A 16,986-nucleotide genomic window follows, 5' to 3' on the forward strand; every position below is an offset into this window, starting at 1 on the left:
GAGAAGGACTGCTCCAGAAGGATCAGAAATAAAGCAGTAAGGGAAATGAGTGACCCTTATGTTGGATGCAGTGTATAGATGGAGGACACCATGCACAATCAGTTACTGAAGACCCTATTCAAAATATATTATGTTGGAATCCAACCTGGGGCAACCATTGTCGTTCCCCTTCTGAAGATTCTAGTGGTCTGGCTAGTAAACTGACCTCCTGCATTCAGTGGGTTAGTAGGGTTGGGGTTGCTGACCTAGAAGTATTCATGCTTAGACGTCTCAATGTAAGTGACAATGGGTGTTGAAGCAAGAGAGTAAATATGACATATAGCAATAAATAAACTTTCTCCATGTAGAAGTTTTGAGGAAAATCGCCAAATACGAGTGCTCCCAAGTAAGGAAAGCTATCCTAAAAAAAAATGTGAATTCTTCCTTGCTCCCATGGTCTACATTGAGCAAAAAAAAGTGACTGAGCTTCTTTTGAGAAAGGAAGTTAAAGTTTAACCACCTTATAAAACAGCAGCAATTATTTATAAGTTAATTTGCACTTAGTTTTCACTTGTTCACCCTGCAAAGGTCAACAAATACCCACTGATCCTGCCAGTTAAGTCGACCTAATGCAGTTCTTGTAATGGTGTGGCAACAGTGCTGCACTACTGAATTCGGACCCATGTGTAAATATTTTTTGAGGTAATTACAAATTTCTTTTTAAGGATAATTTTCAAGAAAGAAAAAATGATTGCTGCCACAGTTTTCACTAAAATTAGGGCCCCACATTCTCTACTGTCCCACTAGTAACATTTTTTTCTCTTTTAGTAATTAAATTACCAGACTGAAGACTCGCCATTAAATTATTCCAATTTCCCAAGGGAACTCCCTTATATGCAGTTTTTGTTGCAGAACCAGATTTCACCAGCAGGCGATGCTAAAATCAGCCTACGCTATGTAGGCTTCTTGCTTATTGCTTAGCTTGTAAAGGAAAATAGAATGTTTTTCCTCTAAATCCCCCTTAACAAGAGATTTGTTTGTATAAGGCCATCTTTAGAAGAACTTATTTCAAGCAAAAGTAGCACTTGTATATTTACAGCATTAACCCACTTAATCCAGGCCAGTTTATTTTTTCCTGTGCCTTGGTACAGCCAGTCCTATCTACAGTATATTTAATCAATACATTGCATCTTTCACTTACGTTCACACAGCTCTAGCTGGACTGACAATAAGAGTTTACTCTTCACAAATGATAATCCTATTGAATTTAAAAATAATCTACTCAACCGAGCCCCAGTGTTCTACATGCTGCTTTTCTATTTATGAGAATACCTGCAATCCACCCCATTGGTGATAGCCTCCTGCTATCTCATTTTAGCAAATCCATAGGATCTTTATCAATTTAATTTGCCAATGTATTGTTGAAGTGACTGTGCCAAACAAAACGCGGCCATAAAATTAGCTGCATGATGGAAAATATATTTTTCTTCTGTGCGCTGTCACCACACATGCTCATTAAACAGTTACTGTAACATATTTTTTTTACTGTTACGCACATTGTAAAAATAATGATGGTCGTGTCTCGGCAGATAGAGTGGGTTTATCGCCCTAGATGTTGCAGAGATAAATGTATCTGTTTCTGCATTTTAACTGTCATTTTCTTTGATTTTACATTTGCTTTACTTGTGTTCAGCTTAGCAATTGCAGTTTTAGAACACTTTGAATACAAATAAAGTAATGTTTCTGGATAGGTTTACTGTTTTATTGTTTGGTTGAGGTTTTAGCTGTCTTTTCCTTTGTATGCTAAGGAAAGAAAATGTGATTAGCATTGATTATTTAGATGCTATGCAGTGTTCAACACAGAATTTTTGTTTAAGCCGAGTGGGAAGAAATTGTAGGTGGGTGGCAACCCTTGTATTGTGACCCAACTCTTCAATAACCCCCCAAAAACAGCCGGGTGTTTACTGAAAAATTCAAGGTGGTGCGCCCAGCTAAAAGCGGCTGGGGAGCACCGCTATGTTTATTCAGGGATAATAATAGAAGACACAAATACACATTGGAGGGAGGGACTAGCACAGCTCTAAGCATCTTTTTAAAGTAAATTAAAATTACAAGGTAAAATTATGCTTGCATACATCCTTACAAATCTGTGTTTCCCCCAGCATTATTTATATTTCATATTATTCCCATATAATCTTTCTGACTCTGTTCTTGAGCATTCGTAGAATGTGGCTGATGTAATTCTATGTAGGAAATGTTGTTTCTTTGACAGGAATCAGGCTTGTAATAGGGCAGTTCCACCACCAAATCTTCCCTTCTTCAGCCTATTATTACCTGTCTTACTAAGTGCAGCTTTCAATCAAATGTGAATGACTAGATGGGGTCACATTGCTTGCTCCCCTATATACCAACAGGGAAATGTAGCACGCCTATGAACTTTAAACTATGCAGCCAGCTGAGATGAAGCCAAAAGATAATAAAGAATCCATCTATGCAGAACAGCTAGAAAAACTTTTTGGGGGAAATCCACAGGACACATGGGAGCCTTTTTTTATAAAGAAGTTGTAATCTGACAGCAGATTGCCACTTTATTGTTCATGTTTATTGTTTCATATCTGATCACCATGTTTATAATGCCAACTAAAAGGCAATCATATTTTAAATAATAGTAATCCGTTTTTAAATTTCAATAATATTTACATACAGGTGATTTTAGAAAATCTATTCTCTTGAATAGAGTAACGGACCGCCATGTTAGAAGTAGTTCATGTGGTCTATTACCTTTCATTGCGACCACTACTGTTCAAAAAGTGACAATTGCTGCAAAAGTGGCAGACCTGTGTGTTTGCTGATTACCACCTAATGATATTGACAGTGCTCATAGGTTTTTAAATGGTCTATTATGTTTGATTTTGTAAGTGTTGGTCATGAACTGGTAGTCATTCATAAAAGTGGTGGCTTGTGAGTTGATCATTACTTTCATAAACTGGGGAAAATAGTGCAGGTATTTTACTGAAAAAAAATGCTCTTTTCGGCATTCTGATAGATTAACCTTTATTAAATGTGTACCAAAAGGAAAAAAGAAATTTGCTTTGACGCAAAACCATGTTCACCAAAAATTGTGTTCAGTTATATGGCTGCCACAAAAACCATAAACAGGACATATCAAACTCCAATCATATACTTGGCAGTGAAATCAAGGGGCTTCCAAAGGCCCTAACACCAAAACTAATTTTGTTTTTTTTTGTTTTCAATTGTGTGTAAATGGTTAAAAAATAGTAATCCTTTTTCCATAACTTCTTTCTGCATTGTCGATGGAGCAGAAAACAATAGGAATTCTTAAATTGGACAGTTGTCACCGAAATACAAGTTAACTAAAAAAATATTTTTAATGGGTATGCCTGTTCTTGAGACTTCTGTTCAGAAGAAGATCATTTTCCTCATATATTCCATTTGGAGGTTTCCTCAAACTTCCTGTTCTGCATCAGACAGGGCATGAAGGGAAATCCCAACAGGGGACAATGAAATTTATACACCAGTTATCAAACCATCAATTTTACTGGGAGATGAACTAAACATTGTTAACTTTGTTACAGAGGGACTTGTCATTTAGTGAGATATATTGGGCGTTAAAATAACAGTCCGCTCCTGAGGGGATGTGTTGAAATTGGGAAAAATGGGCAGGGCATGTGGGTTTTTTCCAGTATTTAGTGGTGTGTACCTACCAAAAGTGGTCAAGAGAAGGCCAATCAGTGAACTGGCATCAGGGTCTGGTTAGTGTATATTGTAGCACTTTAGTAGTGACAACTTCAATTTATATTTTATCTTAATAAAGTACAATAAAGTACTAAGCTGCAATTTACCTGTGTTTTGTCTTTAAATCTGTAGAGCCTTAGGCTGGTTACACACGTGCAATATTTGTCATTGGAAGGGATCTTTTACGATCGCTTCCAACGACTAAAGACTGCACAATGCATGAGCGAGTGCTGTACATACGGCTCCATTCTGCTCTATGGAGAGGGGAGAGGGACAACGACAGGGTGGTACCCCGCTTCGCCCTGCCCCTTTCACTTTCATTACAGTCGTTCGTCATCCATGAATCTGCCAGGATGAGCTACAGAACAACGGACGTCGAATGCTCTACAGACGCCAGATTCTTGTCTGATATCAGCCCTGAGGCGATTATTGAATGAGAATCATCTGACGTGTATGTAGCCTAAAGCCCAGGCTTTGCAGCACGCCTTGGTTTCAGTCCAGGTCCATAAAACTTTTTTGACCTCCTACTGCTTAGCTTTATCCTCTTTATAATCAGCTGCCACAATTCTAATAGGCAGTGAATACCCCCTGGCTTTTTATTTGAATTTTTAGCAGAAGACAAGGTTCCTTAACCATCCTTTGCCTAAAATTCCAGCAGACTCACATAGGAACAAGATAAAAACTAAATCAAGTACTGGTAAGCATTGAAAGGTGCTTTCACTTCAGCATGGTCACCTTTGAAACACTTTAGGCAAATTTAGGTTGATTGAAAGCTAATTTGAGATAATTGTTTAAATTTTTACCTATTATGTGTGGTTTATACAGGTAAAATGTCTACGAATTAAAAACAGCTGCTACCTAGGCACACAAAGACTTTTTACTTTATTGCAAGACCTTCAAAAACCTCATATGGTTTGCGTTTCATAAAAAATATTCAATATTTCTATACGTTAAACATCTGAGAAGTAATACTTATACATTATAGGCTATGAATATAAGCCATAAAATTGTCACATTTTGGCATAACATGGTACTATTATATTCAATGTCACCTTGCATTTCATCATTTTATTAATTAATATTCTAGAAAAGAAGCCGCTAATCGCTGATGGGGAACAGATTTTGCAACCAGATTATTGCCGTATAAAACCTAATATTCTTTTCTCGTTTCGCAATACACAGCCCATCCAAGATTTACTTTTAACTCCTCTACTTTAAATGATTATCTTTAGTTTTAAGCCCATGGCAATATGGTGCTCGCTGCTGATGGGCTATGCACTTAAATGGAAGGGGAAAAAAAAAGAAGTAATTGTTTTATAAGAAGGATCTTTCAAGTAACGGTATGCCTACACGTTTCATAGCACACCTCACAAAATACAATGACATTTTGAAAATGAAAGCAAAAACTTCTGAGAATCTGTCAAGGTTGGAAATGCCAAAATGAACATTAATTTAACTTTGGTTAATATTAGCCGCCAAGTGAGGAAGTAAAGTTACTTGCTAGAGGGAAGGTGGGGATTGTGAATGATAGGAAAGAGAGGTAAAAAGAATAAACAGGTAATCTAAAGTGACCCTGTCAGTTGCCTAAATTAAGATGAAGGTCTCTTGAGTTTTACTTACTTTTAAGGCAGCCTGTGTCTGCTACCTACTTTCTGTTACAGCTCTGCAACCTTTAAAAAAGTCTTCAAGCAGCTGCAACAACCTATTACAGATGAGCTTTTGCCTACTTAACACACATTCTTATATAGTCACTACATTCTTATTACCAAGTCCACATAAAATATTTCCCATTTTTCCAACTCTGATAAAGGTGATAAGGCCATGTATACAGTTTTTATCTTGGTTTATACTAGAAAAAAACTTATATCTGCAGTTTAATATATGCAACATATAGGGCCTGATTTATTAAACCTCTCCAAGGCTGGATGGGGATACACTTTCATCAGTGAAGCTGGGTGATCCAGCAAACCTGGAATGGATTTCATTCTAGCAGATGTTTTGAAACCTGGGCCAGATTCATTTAATTTTTGCTGGATTACCCAACTTCACCGATGGGTGTATCCTCTCCAGCCTTGGAGATCTTTAATAAATCAGCTCCATAGTGTGCATTTGAGTTCCAGATTCAGGTACTCATAATCCAGGAAAACTGTTGAATCCCTTGATGGGCAGATGTTTGCAACCGTCTTTTCAGACACCTTACACTCAAACAAATTGAAACTGTACTGAGTGCTGTTAAGGAAACTGGGGGGAATCCAGAGTCATCTATCCCCTTCAATCATCTCAAGCAACTGTACATTTCAGCAATGGCTTCAATTGTACGCTGTGGTTCCATCCTTCAGCCCTATGGCACTGCTAAGTTTTGTAGTAATGTAGGGGTCAGATGGTGGGATCACAGCACACAGGAGGAGAGGCATTTTACAGACAAAAATGTGTGAGGTGGTGGTCATGGAAGGAGGAAAATGTAAGATATACGGGCCACCAAAAAGGTGAGTAAACGTTTCTCGCTTATGTTTATAAGATAGTTTTATAACCATATAGACAGTATGGATATTCCTGTCATGGTGACTTTATTATTAAATAGACTATCATAGCAGCAGATTGAGTGTGAACAGACACTGCACACTGCAGTTGGTACACCATACAACCAGAAAGTGTTGGAACTGTATAAAATTCAACCACTGAGGCCCATTTTTTTAGACATTTGTCCTTTTATTTATATGTTATCCGTTTGCTTTAAATGTTGTGGTCTCAAACATATAGGATATAGGAAAAAATAAAATGACCTCTGGATGCAAACTGATAAAATGGCCTTGGTACACAAGTTTAGGAACCTCAATGGTAACCATTCAATCTCTCTGGTATTAACATTGTTTTTAATAATAATAATATTACACAGTATTTATATTTTAATAGTTATAGTTTATATTTTTATTTTAATTCATATAGACAGGTAAAAACATTTTTTTTGGGGGGAGGCGGGGGGGAGAAGACAATTAACCTAATTGCATGTTTATTGTAATGTGGGAGGAATCCAGAGCTGAGATTCAAACCTGGGACGCTGCCAAGTATATTCTGTTTAAAATGTTGAATTTTGTATTGTATAGGAAATATAATGTAGATTCTGTTTTATTTTAATGCATTTTTTTCCATTTCTTTAATTTTTCTTTTTTTTGTACCCTTAATAGCTGGGAAGTTCTGCGATTTCTCCTGTCTAACCTTCGTTGGTGGATTGAAGAATATGGTTTTGATGGTTTTAGATTTGATGGGGTTACTTCTATGCTTTACCACCACCATGGGATTGGTAAGTATATTGTTTCAGAGGAAAACGTTTATTTTTTATTTCCTTTAGCAATCCTATTTTTCCTACTCCGGATGACGGTAAAATAACATTGATACTTTGTAAGGATTTATTAAATGAAGTGTAGTATCTGTAGGCACTTTTTTGATGTACTTCACCTGAAAATACACTGCAGTCAAGCGTGACAATTTTGTATTGCATTTATATCCATCATCCTGGCATTTATCTTAAGTAGCTTGCTGAAATCATGTCGTTGATGGTGTTCCCTTCCTGCAGATTGTCCTGAATTAAACTAACATGAGAACCATTGTGAATTTAAATGCAATGGTATTTTTTAAAACGTAAAGGCTATGCATACCTTAACAATTCATTATCTTTTTGGAATCTTTATTAAAAATTCCTTCTAGAGCATTTTATTATATCTTTTTGATAAAATACTTGAACCTGTCTGATATCTTGTGAGCTGATAACTTTTTGTGCTCTCTCCTTGTGATATACTTATCACCTATATTCTTGTCATCTATTTCACCCCTAGTTTGGACAAGGGATGGGTAGGTGTCCTGTAGGGTGCATAATTGCTACCTGATGATGTTTCTGGGAGCTTATGTATCATGCATGTGTGTAAATGCCCTGTGATTTGGTTTTGTTTGTATTTTTCTCTGTTCTGCTTGTCTAACCTTGCATTCCGTCACATCTTCTAATGGTCCCTGGGGAGCTGGCAGTGGCTACACAGGGGCTCTTTGGAGTCTCTGCAAGTAAATGTAGACACAGCAGAAACAGACGTCTTTTGCATATATTAAATAACTGAATGTACAGTTATTTATGCAGAATGAAGAACAAAGAGACTGAGTACATTTGATTCAAGAATTAAGTGTCCTTTTTTTTTTGTTGTTTAATTTGGGTTTTACAGCTGTTTTTTGAGTATATGTATGTGCCTAGTGTCATCTGCCAACGTTCCTTATAATAGAAGATCCATAGTCCTGTAAGCCTTCTGCAGACAGGAGAGGAAGTATTCCTTCAGTGCCCCTAGTTCCAGTGATCATTTACACAAACTTCATGTAACTTTTTGGCAAGAGACAGATTGAGAGGTTGTAGCAGTAAGCTGAGCTTTGTGAGTCACTATAGATAAACACAGCCAAGAACATCCTGGCTACTTCTACGGGTAACAGGATTTTGCCACCCTTAGTCAGCATCTAAATCCAGAATGACATGAGTGCATCCTTGTAAAATACATAAAAATGAAGGCCTTGCAAAGGGAAATTCTGAATACATTAAAACGTTAACTTGAGCATTGCATAGTATGCATTTATTTTAGGCTAATGTAAAGCTTACATAAAACCCAAAACAAAGGCGTAATCAATATTGCAGCTTACCAGTCCATGGCTAAGAAGCCTGCATTATTGTTTTTATCAAGCCTTTTTTACCTTTTCCTCCATACTTCAAATAACACAGTGTATCTTTGGAAAAATTCACTGTAGCCTCCCTGGCTGGATTTCAAACATGTTGGCTTTTGTTCATCTCCATTACATTACTAATAAAGCTAGTAGTTCAAGGCTGAGTGAACTTTCTTTTAAGCCTCCAGAAAGTGACACTGCATTTCTGACAGGATCAACAAGTATTCTCTGTACTTGCTAAAATAAAAAAAAAGAACACTAATGCAGCCACCATTTCCATGGACTTATAACTACAACATAGTACATTTTTTGAGTTTAGTACAAAAATGAACTCTCCCTCTTTTTCAATATATGCTAAAGTTAATGATGAGGTGGGTTCTGTGCAAAGCAAAGACACCAGTTGGTTTGCTCAGAATGCCAGTCAGTAGGTACATTGTGTCCCATGAGTCCATTTAAACACAGAATCCCATTTTCATGCTAGACTGAAGTGTGCTTCTAGCAAAAACACTCTGGGCGCCCAAGAGATCATCAGAACACCAGCGTGTAACAAAATGATCTTTAAGAAACAAGAACAACAAAATAAAAGTGTATATAATTTGAGTGATTGTAAAAACATGAATAATTTTCTTTAACATGAGATAACACATAGAGGCTAGTTCTATTTTAAAGAAGGTTTCATATAGTTGCTGACTCCAATAATCAAACTTTCTTTAATTTTTACTATATAGTGGTTGTTTATATGACCTGTGTGTTCATCAGTATATATACATTGGGTTGTTGTGTTGGATGGGAAATCGGCCCATATTTTATTATTTTATACTATAAGGGGCGTACATGTCAGTTATTCTCAACAGATATTAGTATTTTTTATTAAAAAAAATCATGTTTTAAGTTTTTTTCCCTGTTGAAATGATTTTAAGTATGACAGCTAAACATGATGTCAAAGATGAATAATGATAATATTTGCCTTCTAGGATGTGGATTCACGGGTGATTATAATGAGTATTTTGGTTTGCAAGTAGATGAAGACTCCCTTGTGTACATTATGCTGGCAAATCACATGGTTCATTCCCTCTTCCCAGAATGCATCACAATAGCTGAGGTAGGTTGAAGGCTTTTTATTACATGACAATATAATGCAGTTTAATAGCTGCATGTGACTATAAAACAAGAAAATGTAACAAGTGGATACATTTCTTTTTCTCTTCAGAAACTTGACTATATTACGTTGTCTAACATGTACCGTATTTTCCGGCGTATAAGACGACCCCCAACTGATTGGTTAGAGTCCTCTGCCAATTATTTGGCAGACCACTCTAACCAATCAGTTGGGGGTCGTCTAATACGCCCAGTATTGTACTGTTCGTTCTGCCTGTCAGATCTCGCTATTGTGCGAGAAGTGAGAGGCAGAGGGAACAGTACAGTACTAGTTCTAAGGAATGAATAAGCGCGCTCCTTCTTAATGAATGGGCGTGTTCTAGTGGAGAGCCAATCCAGGCTCTACTGGAGAGCCAATCCAGGCTCTACTGGAGAGCCAATCTGCAGGCAAGCTGCAGGTAAGTACCCGGCGTATAAAACGACCCCCGACTTTGGCACAGATTTTTCGGGGTTAAAAAGTCGTCTTATACGCCGGAAAATACGGTAATTAAATTGAGTACGTAGGTCGAATGCAGTATTTCAATCCTTGATGTGTATTAGACTTGCTGCAGGCCATTATTTACAGGTAGTCCCCGGGTTAAGGACTTCCGACATACAGACACCTCCTAGATATGTACAGGGCTTCCCTGCTCACTCCTGTGCAGGACGGAGGCTGGATAGGGGAGAGGGGCAGTTTGCATGACTTGCAGAAGAAATAATTTGCTAAACAGGGCTGAGGTTGTGGGTGATTTTAGGGGGTGAGCTCTTTTTGCAGCCTCTTGTAACTCTTTAATTACCAAACTCTGCAGTTGTTTCTTTTTGCATATCAAAGCACAGCTTGCTTCAGAAGTTAGTGTATCAATACTCAAAATTTTCACTTTACTTAAAAGTGTAGAGAACCCCTTAATGTAGGGTAAAAATTATTTTTTATTTTTTTTTGTTTTTTTAGGTGCAACACCCTTTTTTACCTAGGGAGCGCAAAGCCCCCCGGGATACCTAAGTCAGGAGCCTTTTTGCTGAAAGAGAAATTTGCCAATCTCTTTTTTTTTTTTTTCCCAATCTTTTTTACTCATCCTAAGTCATCCGATCTCGCGCCTGGGTCGGGTGACGTAGGATGAAGAACCCAGAAATGAAGACGAAGATGGCAGGGCCTGGAGTGCCGGCTCTGGGACAGATGTTGGGACGACGCAGGACCAGATGCCGAACACCCCCGGAGTGATCGGACTAGTAGTGCCCTACGGGATTAAAGGTAAGTGTTTTTTTTTTCTGGCGCTTTGTGTTTTTTTTTTTTCATTTTTGAGTTTATTTCCTCTTTAATGAAAGTCCAGGCTCCATAAAGCTTTTTTTTTTTTTTTTTTTTTGCTTTGTTAGTGATTTTCTCACAGTGAGTGTTTTTAGTAGTAACTGATACCATGCTGCCTAAAAATATTTGAGACAAACATCTGTCGTAATCGCAATGTACCTGTTTCGATTTCCTTATAAATTCAACTTTAGAACAAACCTACCATCCCTATCTCGTATGTAACCCGGGGACTACCTGTAGCTAATTTAATTTTAATTAAAAAAGGATAACCTTCTATAATGTGCTGTAATAGTAAGTTTGTATAGGGGTATAGACGTATAGACACAAATCCTCTATTATTTACAGAAAGACATGCAATTAAGAATATTTATTTTTCTCAATTACTTCCTTTATTTTAAAAATTCACATGCCACAGTCAGATTTGAAAAAAATATAGGTTTATTCAATGTTTCTTTTGCATAAAAAAAAATTATCTGGTTCTTAGCAGGGCCTGAAATAGGTGAAATATAACCCCAGGTGAACAACGCTTGGCATATTACCCTGTCTCTCTTTTTATTTAACAAAGACTAAGCCATTAAGAGTGTAATCATTCAAAATTACTTGATTTGATGATTATCAGCAAGTGTGACCACCACATTAAAAGCAGAGGATTTTGGCTCTTTCCTTGTCGGTTGCATTCATGTGTTAACAAAATGGCAACTACAAAGGCATCAATAGTGTTCTTTGAGAGGCAGTTGTTGTTGCCCATCAATCTGGGAAGGATTATAAAACGTTTGCAAATTAATCCATAATACTACAACGAGATTATTCACAAGTGGAAAACTTGCAACACAGTTGCCAATCTTCCCAGGGGATGATGTCCATGCAAATTCACTCAAAATCTCAAACCATGCAATGCTATCATGCAGAGTTTGATCTCAGACTCATTTGGATTTGCAAAGCTGCATCCAAATGAGCAATGACTGTATATTTTACAGGATTGTAGGAGACTATTTCCACATCACAAGTGCTTACCTTATTTATTTTTATAAGAATACATTAAACAATTCCCTAATACACTTAGAACTTTAATCTGTGTTGTTTCCATCAGCTGGAGATTAATTAAAATGCTGATTTCTGTTCACATATAAAGAGTCTTGCTATAGTCCTGTGTATGTGTGTATATATCTATATATATATATATATATATATATATATATATATATATATATATATATATACATAGATATAAGCAGGAAGTACATCAAAGCTATACAGATTTATCCACCTTATGATCATTTATTATTATCCTTAGGATATATGCACTAAAGTAGATCACTTGTAAAATCAAGGGCAACGGATGTTGAATCCATTTTGATGTGGTGGCATAGTGCCATTTTAACTGGCCTGTAATTCCTTTTGTAGTTTCTGAAGATTAAATAGTAGGTACATAAGAAAGTAAAATGATTTTTATTTTACTGTTAGTTAGGTAGATAACTACATAATAAATGCATTTCCAGATGTGCCCTTGATAAATGGTAGTCATGGAAAAACAAAAAGCAAAAATCTGTACACATTATTTGAATTGTACACTGGCAACCATAACATTTTAATTTTCTCATGCTGGGTAAGATACTATATAATGTCTGAAATCAATGGTCATTGAAATAACCTTGTTTCCTACTGCTAAAGCTTTGCGGAAGAGAGAAAAAAAATCTGGAAACCGTTTTGATGTTCTTGCTGTGCAAGCAGGAAATATTAATTTTCCTAAAAGTAGTCTTTTGGGGAAATTATCTATCAGGATATGCTGGTTGTTGAATTCATATGGCAAGCTGAAAATAGGATGCAATGAAAGAATTGATGAGTAATGACAGCATTATGGGATTATTGCAAATCACACAGAACTGAATAAGTTGCTTTGAATGTTCATGCTGTAGTGTAGGAAACGTGTCCCATGTAACAATAAAAATATAGGCACATATTATGTCTCTTTGTAAGCAGCACCCTTTCAGGCTTTAATGATATAAAAAATGTACAAGCTAAAACATGTAAAGAATTATATACTTACAAAGTAGTCTTTATTCCAGTATTTATCTGATTTATAAGCCTTACCCCAAGTGTACCCTTTTGATGCCCCACTTTAAAAGAAATATCGTTGAGCTTTATAGGTTATCTAAGATCTGTCACAAAATATAGAGTTGAATTACTTAGAGTTATACTTATAAAGCAGTGAATCTGACTTTCACTAAAACATTCCTCACTGAAGAATCGGTTACTGCCATTGAAACACATGAATCTGGAGGATTCTCCTCCAGAGAAAAATCAGATTCCTTGCTTTATGAATTGACCATTAGTAAGCAAAAAAAATATTAAAATGAGCATATTTGCACATCCCATACACCCAGCTCAGGTTGGTAGTGGGTACACATAAACTATAATAAACTTCTGTTCCTGTCCCCAATAAACAGACCTTAAACCAATGGTTTGCAGCAGAACCCAACAGAAGAGAGAATATGGTCAGTAATTTAGAAACTCCCCAAAGCATGATCATGTTGACTATTTGGAATTGTGAGCTGCAGATTGCCCCTTAGAAAACTGTGCAACATGGGTGGTTCTGAATCCCATAGTTTAATTTAGAAAATTATGATTTAATAATAAATAGAATTTATATAGCGCCCACATATTACACAGCTCTGTATATTAAATAGGGGTTGAAAATGACAGACAGATACAGACAGTGACACAGGAGGAGGCAAGGACCCTGCCCTGAAAAGCTTACAATCTAGGAGGTGGGAGAAATATCACTCAAAAAGGGGAGATGTGGAAGGGTGGGTAAGTAGTGAGAGTTTAGAAGACAGAAGAAGACGGGTAATCAATTTTGAAAAATTGGGTTGTAAGTGCTCCTTTTAAAGAAGCAGAAAGTAGGAGCAAGCCGGATAAGATGAGGAAGATCATTTCAGAGAGTCAAGGCGGCTCTAGAAAAGTCTTGGACCCCTGCGTGTGAAAAGTTTGAGTGAGGAAGTCATTCTAGGTCATTAAATAAATCACAAAGAGGACATACCTTTGTAACGAGACCAAAAATTATCTCCCATTGTGGATCTCTGAAAAAGTTTGCTTTATGCTTCAGAACACTTTAGTTTTTGTAGTGCATTACAATTTCAATCATGTTTTCTGGAGACAAATGAACTTTTTCTATCATGCATCTTCTTTTTCCCCTGAGGGTGTAGTTATTGAAAGGCAGACATTGCCTTTATCATAATTTGTTGGGAGAAAGATGATGTTATCTAATGCTTTGCTGGTTTGCAGTTGGTGGTCTGACGTGCCCCCCCCCCCTTGGTGTACAGATTTGTCTTTCATATTTCATAGTTCAAAAAAGAATGGGTACTTAATAATATACCCAACAGCTTTGTGCTAGAAGGCATTTATGGTTATTTGCTCTCCTTCTTTTTAGATGTATTGTTTACTGTTATTTTCAGATGTAGAGTTTACAATTATATGTTTTTGTGCAGTATAATAAACATAGAAAGTATGTTTGGTCTTGCTATAGAAATCATTACTTGCCATGCATTTTAAACCAGACAAAAATGTAGCACTTGATTTTGTTAATATCCTGTGTATTACAATAAAAAGGTCAATATTCTAGGTTATTGAACTAAATATGATTTAGGTAGATCCATACAACCTAAATCAATAAATAGAAAGTATTTTCACAGTTTTTGGTTTCTGAAAGTTGCCTGTTTTCCCCAGCTCTTAGCGATTTCTAATTCATTTAAGTATTTTGCTATAATCCAGGAATTTGTTTTTTGTTCAGGATGTCTCTGGGATGCCAGCGCTTTGCTGCCCAACATCCCAGGGAGGTGGCGGCTTTGACTACCGCCTAGCAATGGCAGTGCCTGATAAATGGATCCAGGTAAGCACCTCACATTCCATTTTATAAATGAAATGAAATTCGTGCTAACCAGTTATTTTACAGTATAGGCAATCACTTTCTTTTTTTTCAGATTCTAAAAGAGCTGAAAGATGAGGATTGGAATATGGGAAATATAGTATATACACTCACAAACAGAAGATACAATGAAAAGTGCATAGCCTATGCCGAGAGTCATGATCAAGTAATGTATATATTCTTTTTAAAATGTAAATCAAAAAGTTTATACTTTACATTGAAGTATACCTTCTTCTATGCAGCATTAAGCTTTGGCATTCCTATTGACTTCTATAGAGTGAAAGCAGTTGTAAAGCCTTTTATGGAGCTACCCACATCTACACACATTCCATGGACTTAAATTGGATGCTGCTTCTGCTAAGTGAGAACAAGTAAATCTAAGTCTTTGGGGCGTTGGTGTGGATTTGTGGATGATGGGTATAGTCATTAAATACGGTTCTGCTTGGAGGAAGGCTAAGAAGAGTGTGTGGCAGCTAGTCTTATTATGTGGACTAGAAGGGGGTTCTACAAGGATTTTGTTCCAAACTTTAGCGTCAACTTTAAGCATGTTGGATTAAACCTTTAGCTCCCTAGCGGGGGGGTACTCTGTACAAATTTCCGTGCAAAAAGTGTTAACATTTTTTTGCATGGAAATTTGTTTTACGTTGTAGGCTATAATTCTTAGGCAAAACTCACCAAAATATGTCCAATAGTTAATAAATTTAATAATTAACTTTAAAAAAAGATAAAAACTATAGTTTAACTTGTAATATAACTGTACAGCAGCATAAAAATATATATATATATATATATATATTTCTTTGTATTGGACTCAATACCAGTGAAGCTGGGTGATCCAGCAAACCTGGAATTTGCTAGCAAATGTTTTGAATGCTGGGCCAAGTCCATTCCAGGTTTGCTGGATCAACTAGCTTCACTGATGAAAGAGGTGTAGTCTCTCCAGTCTTGGAGAGCTTAAAAAAATCAGGTCAATTCTGACAGTTTTTCTGTCTTGCTGATAGTTGTTTGACCTGACTGTTCTTTCAACAACACAGACAGCTTTTTATTGCAGATTTCTCTCATTTTTTCTCTGGTAAAATGTTGTCACTGTGATAGTATGAGGACCAGGATTTCCTCAAATTTGTAACATAAAGCAGCTAGTTTGCTTTGCCTATGAAACTATGAAAACTGGGCTTTTCATAGTTGACTTTGGAGACCAATGTCTAGTTAATAAACATAGCAACCATTCCCTTTCATTTATCTTTTGTCTGTAACAATGTTATTCTTTTCATGTCAATCAAATGTCCTTGTTGTACAAATTGCTTATGTAGGACAGTCAATTCTAAAGTGGTTGTACATTTTCTGTTTTTAATCATATCAATATTTAACCTGTCTTTGGCTGCATTCCAGATACGTATCTCATTCAATATAGTTTATATAATAATGTGTTTCCACCCTATCTGGAACTCACTGGCCATTGTCCAAGTATTAATATTGAACATTGTTCTTCTTCTGTCGCCTAGATTTTTTTTTTTTTGCTGCACTAATTACAGGAGCCTGTGGCTTTGAGTCGATGACAGCATGCATATTATAGAGCTAAAGCTTTCATAATTATAAAACTGCATAATGAGCCATTTAAGCTTCATACTTCCCACCCCTCCTGAATACCAAATAACTGATACAAAGTTGTGTGATTTTTATATCAGATTTGTTCATCACATTCATATTTGAATAGGAGATGAGATAAATATTTAAAGTTTAGTCGGTTTAAAGAAAATGTCTCCTCATTAATATAGACTGAGGTTTTTGTTTAGTGCAGTGTTTATGGCAAGGAAGCTTTGTGAGAAATGATGTTAATGGAAAATATTTGTAACAATGGTTCATGTTTGTCTTCAAACAATAAGGACTATAAGGATTACCTGCTAATTTTTGGGGGGATAATTAATATGCAGATAAACTTTACCTAATTTTTTTTCAACCCCAACAACTGCTGATCACCTCCTCCGTTCAATACTCTGAAATTTGGACAGGCCCTCCATGATCTCTCCAACAATGTAGGTCTGCTGCACCTGCTTTGTACGTGATGATGCTTTAGAGCTGCAGCTGGACAAAAGAGAAGGAAGTCTCAGGGAATTAAAAATATATCACCATATTCCATAAATCTCCTAAATGTGCTTGTCTTCCATTGGGGAGGGGGACCTAGTTCATAGGCATT

The 16,986-nt window shown here is 36.5% G+C and overlaps 1 protein-coding gene across 1 annotated transcript in view; it reads left to right on the top strand.

Annotated features, from left to right (window-relative positions):
* Positions 1–16,986, top strand: part of GBE1 (1,4-alpha-glucan branching enzyme 1) — a 98,489-nt gene that overhangs the window by 60,710 nt on the left and 20,793 nt on the right. Inside the window, exons 9-12 of the mRNA XM_072431969.1 lie at positions 6,921–7,036; positions 9,402–9,529; positions 14,658–14,756; positions 14,848–14,958. Of these exons, the coding sequence (XP_072288070.1) occupies positions 6,921–7,036; positions 9,402–9,529; positions 14,658–14,756; positions 14,848–14,958 (454 nt within the window). The remainder of the gene's footprint in view (positions 1–6,920; positions 7,037–9,401; positions 9,530–14,657; positions 14,757–14,847; positions 14,959–16,986) is intronic.

The sequence above is a fragment of the Pyxicephalus adspersus genome, chromosome 1, assembly GCF_032062135.1.
Source record: "Pyxicephalus adspersus chromosome 1, UCB_Pads_2.0, whole genome shotgun sequence".
In the NCBI taxonomy this organism is placed as follows: Eukaryota; Metazoa; Chordata; class Amphibia; order Anura; family Pyxicephalidae; genus Pyxicephalus; species Pyxicephalus adspersus.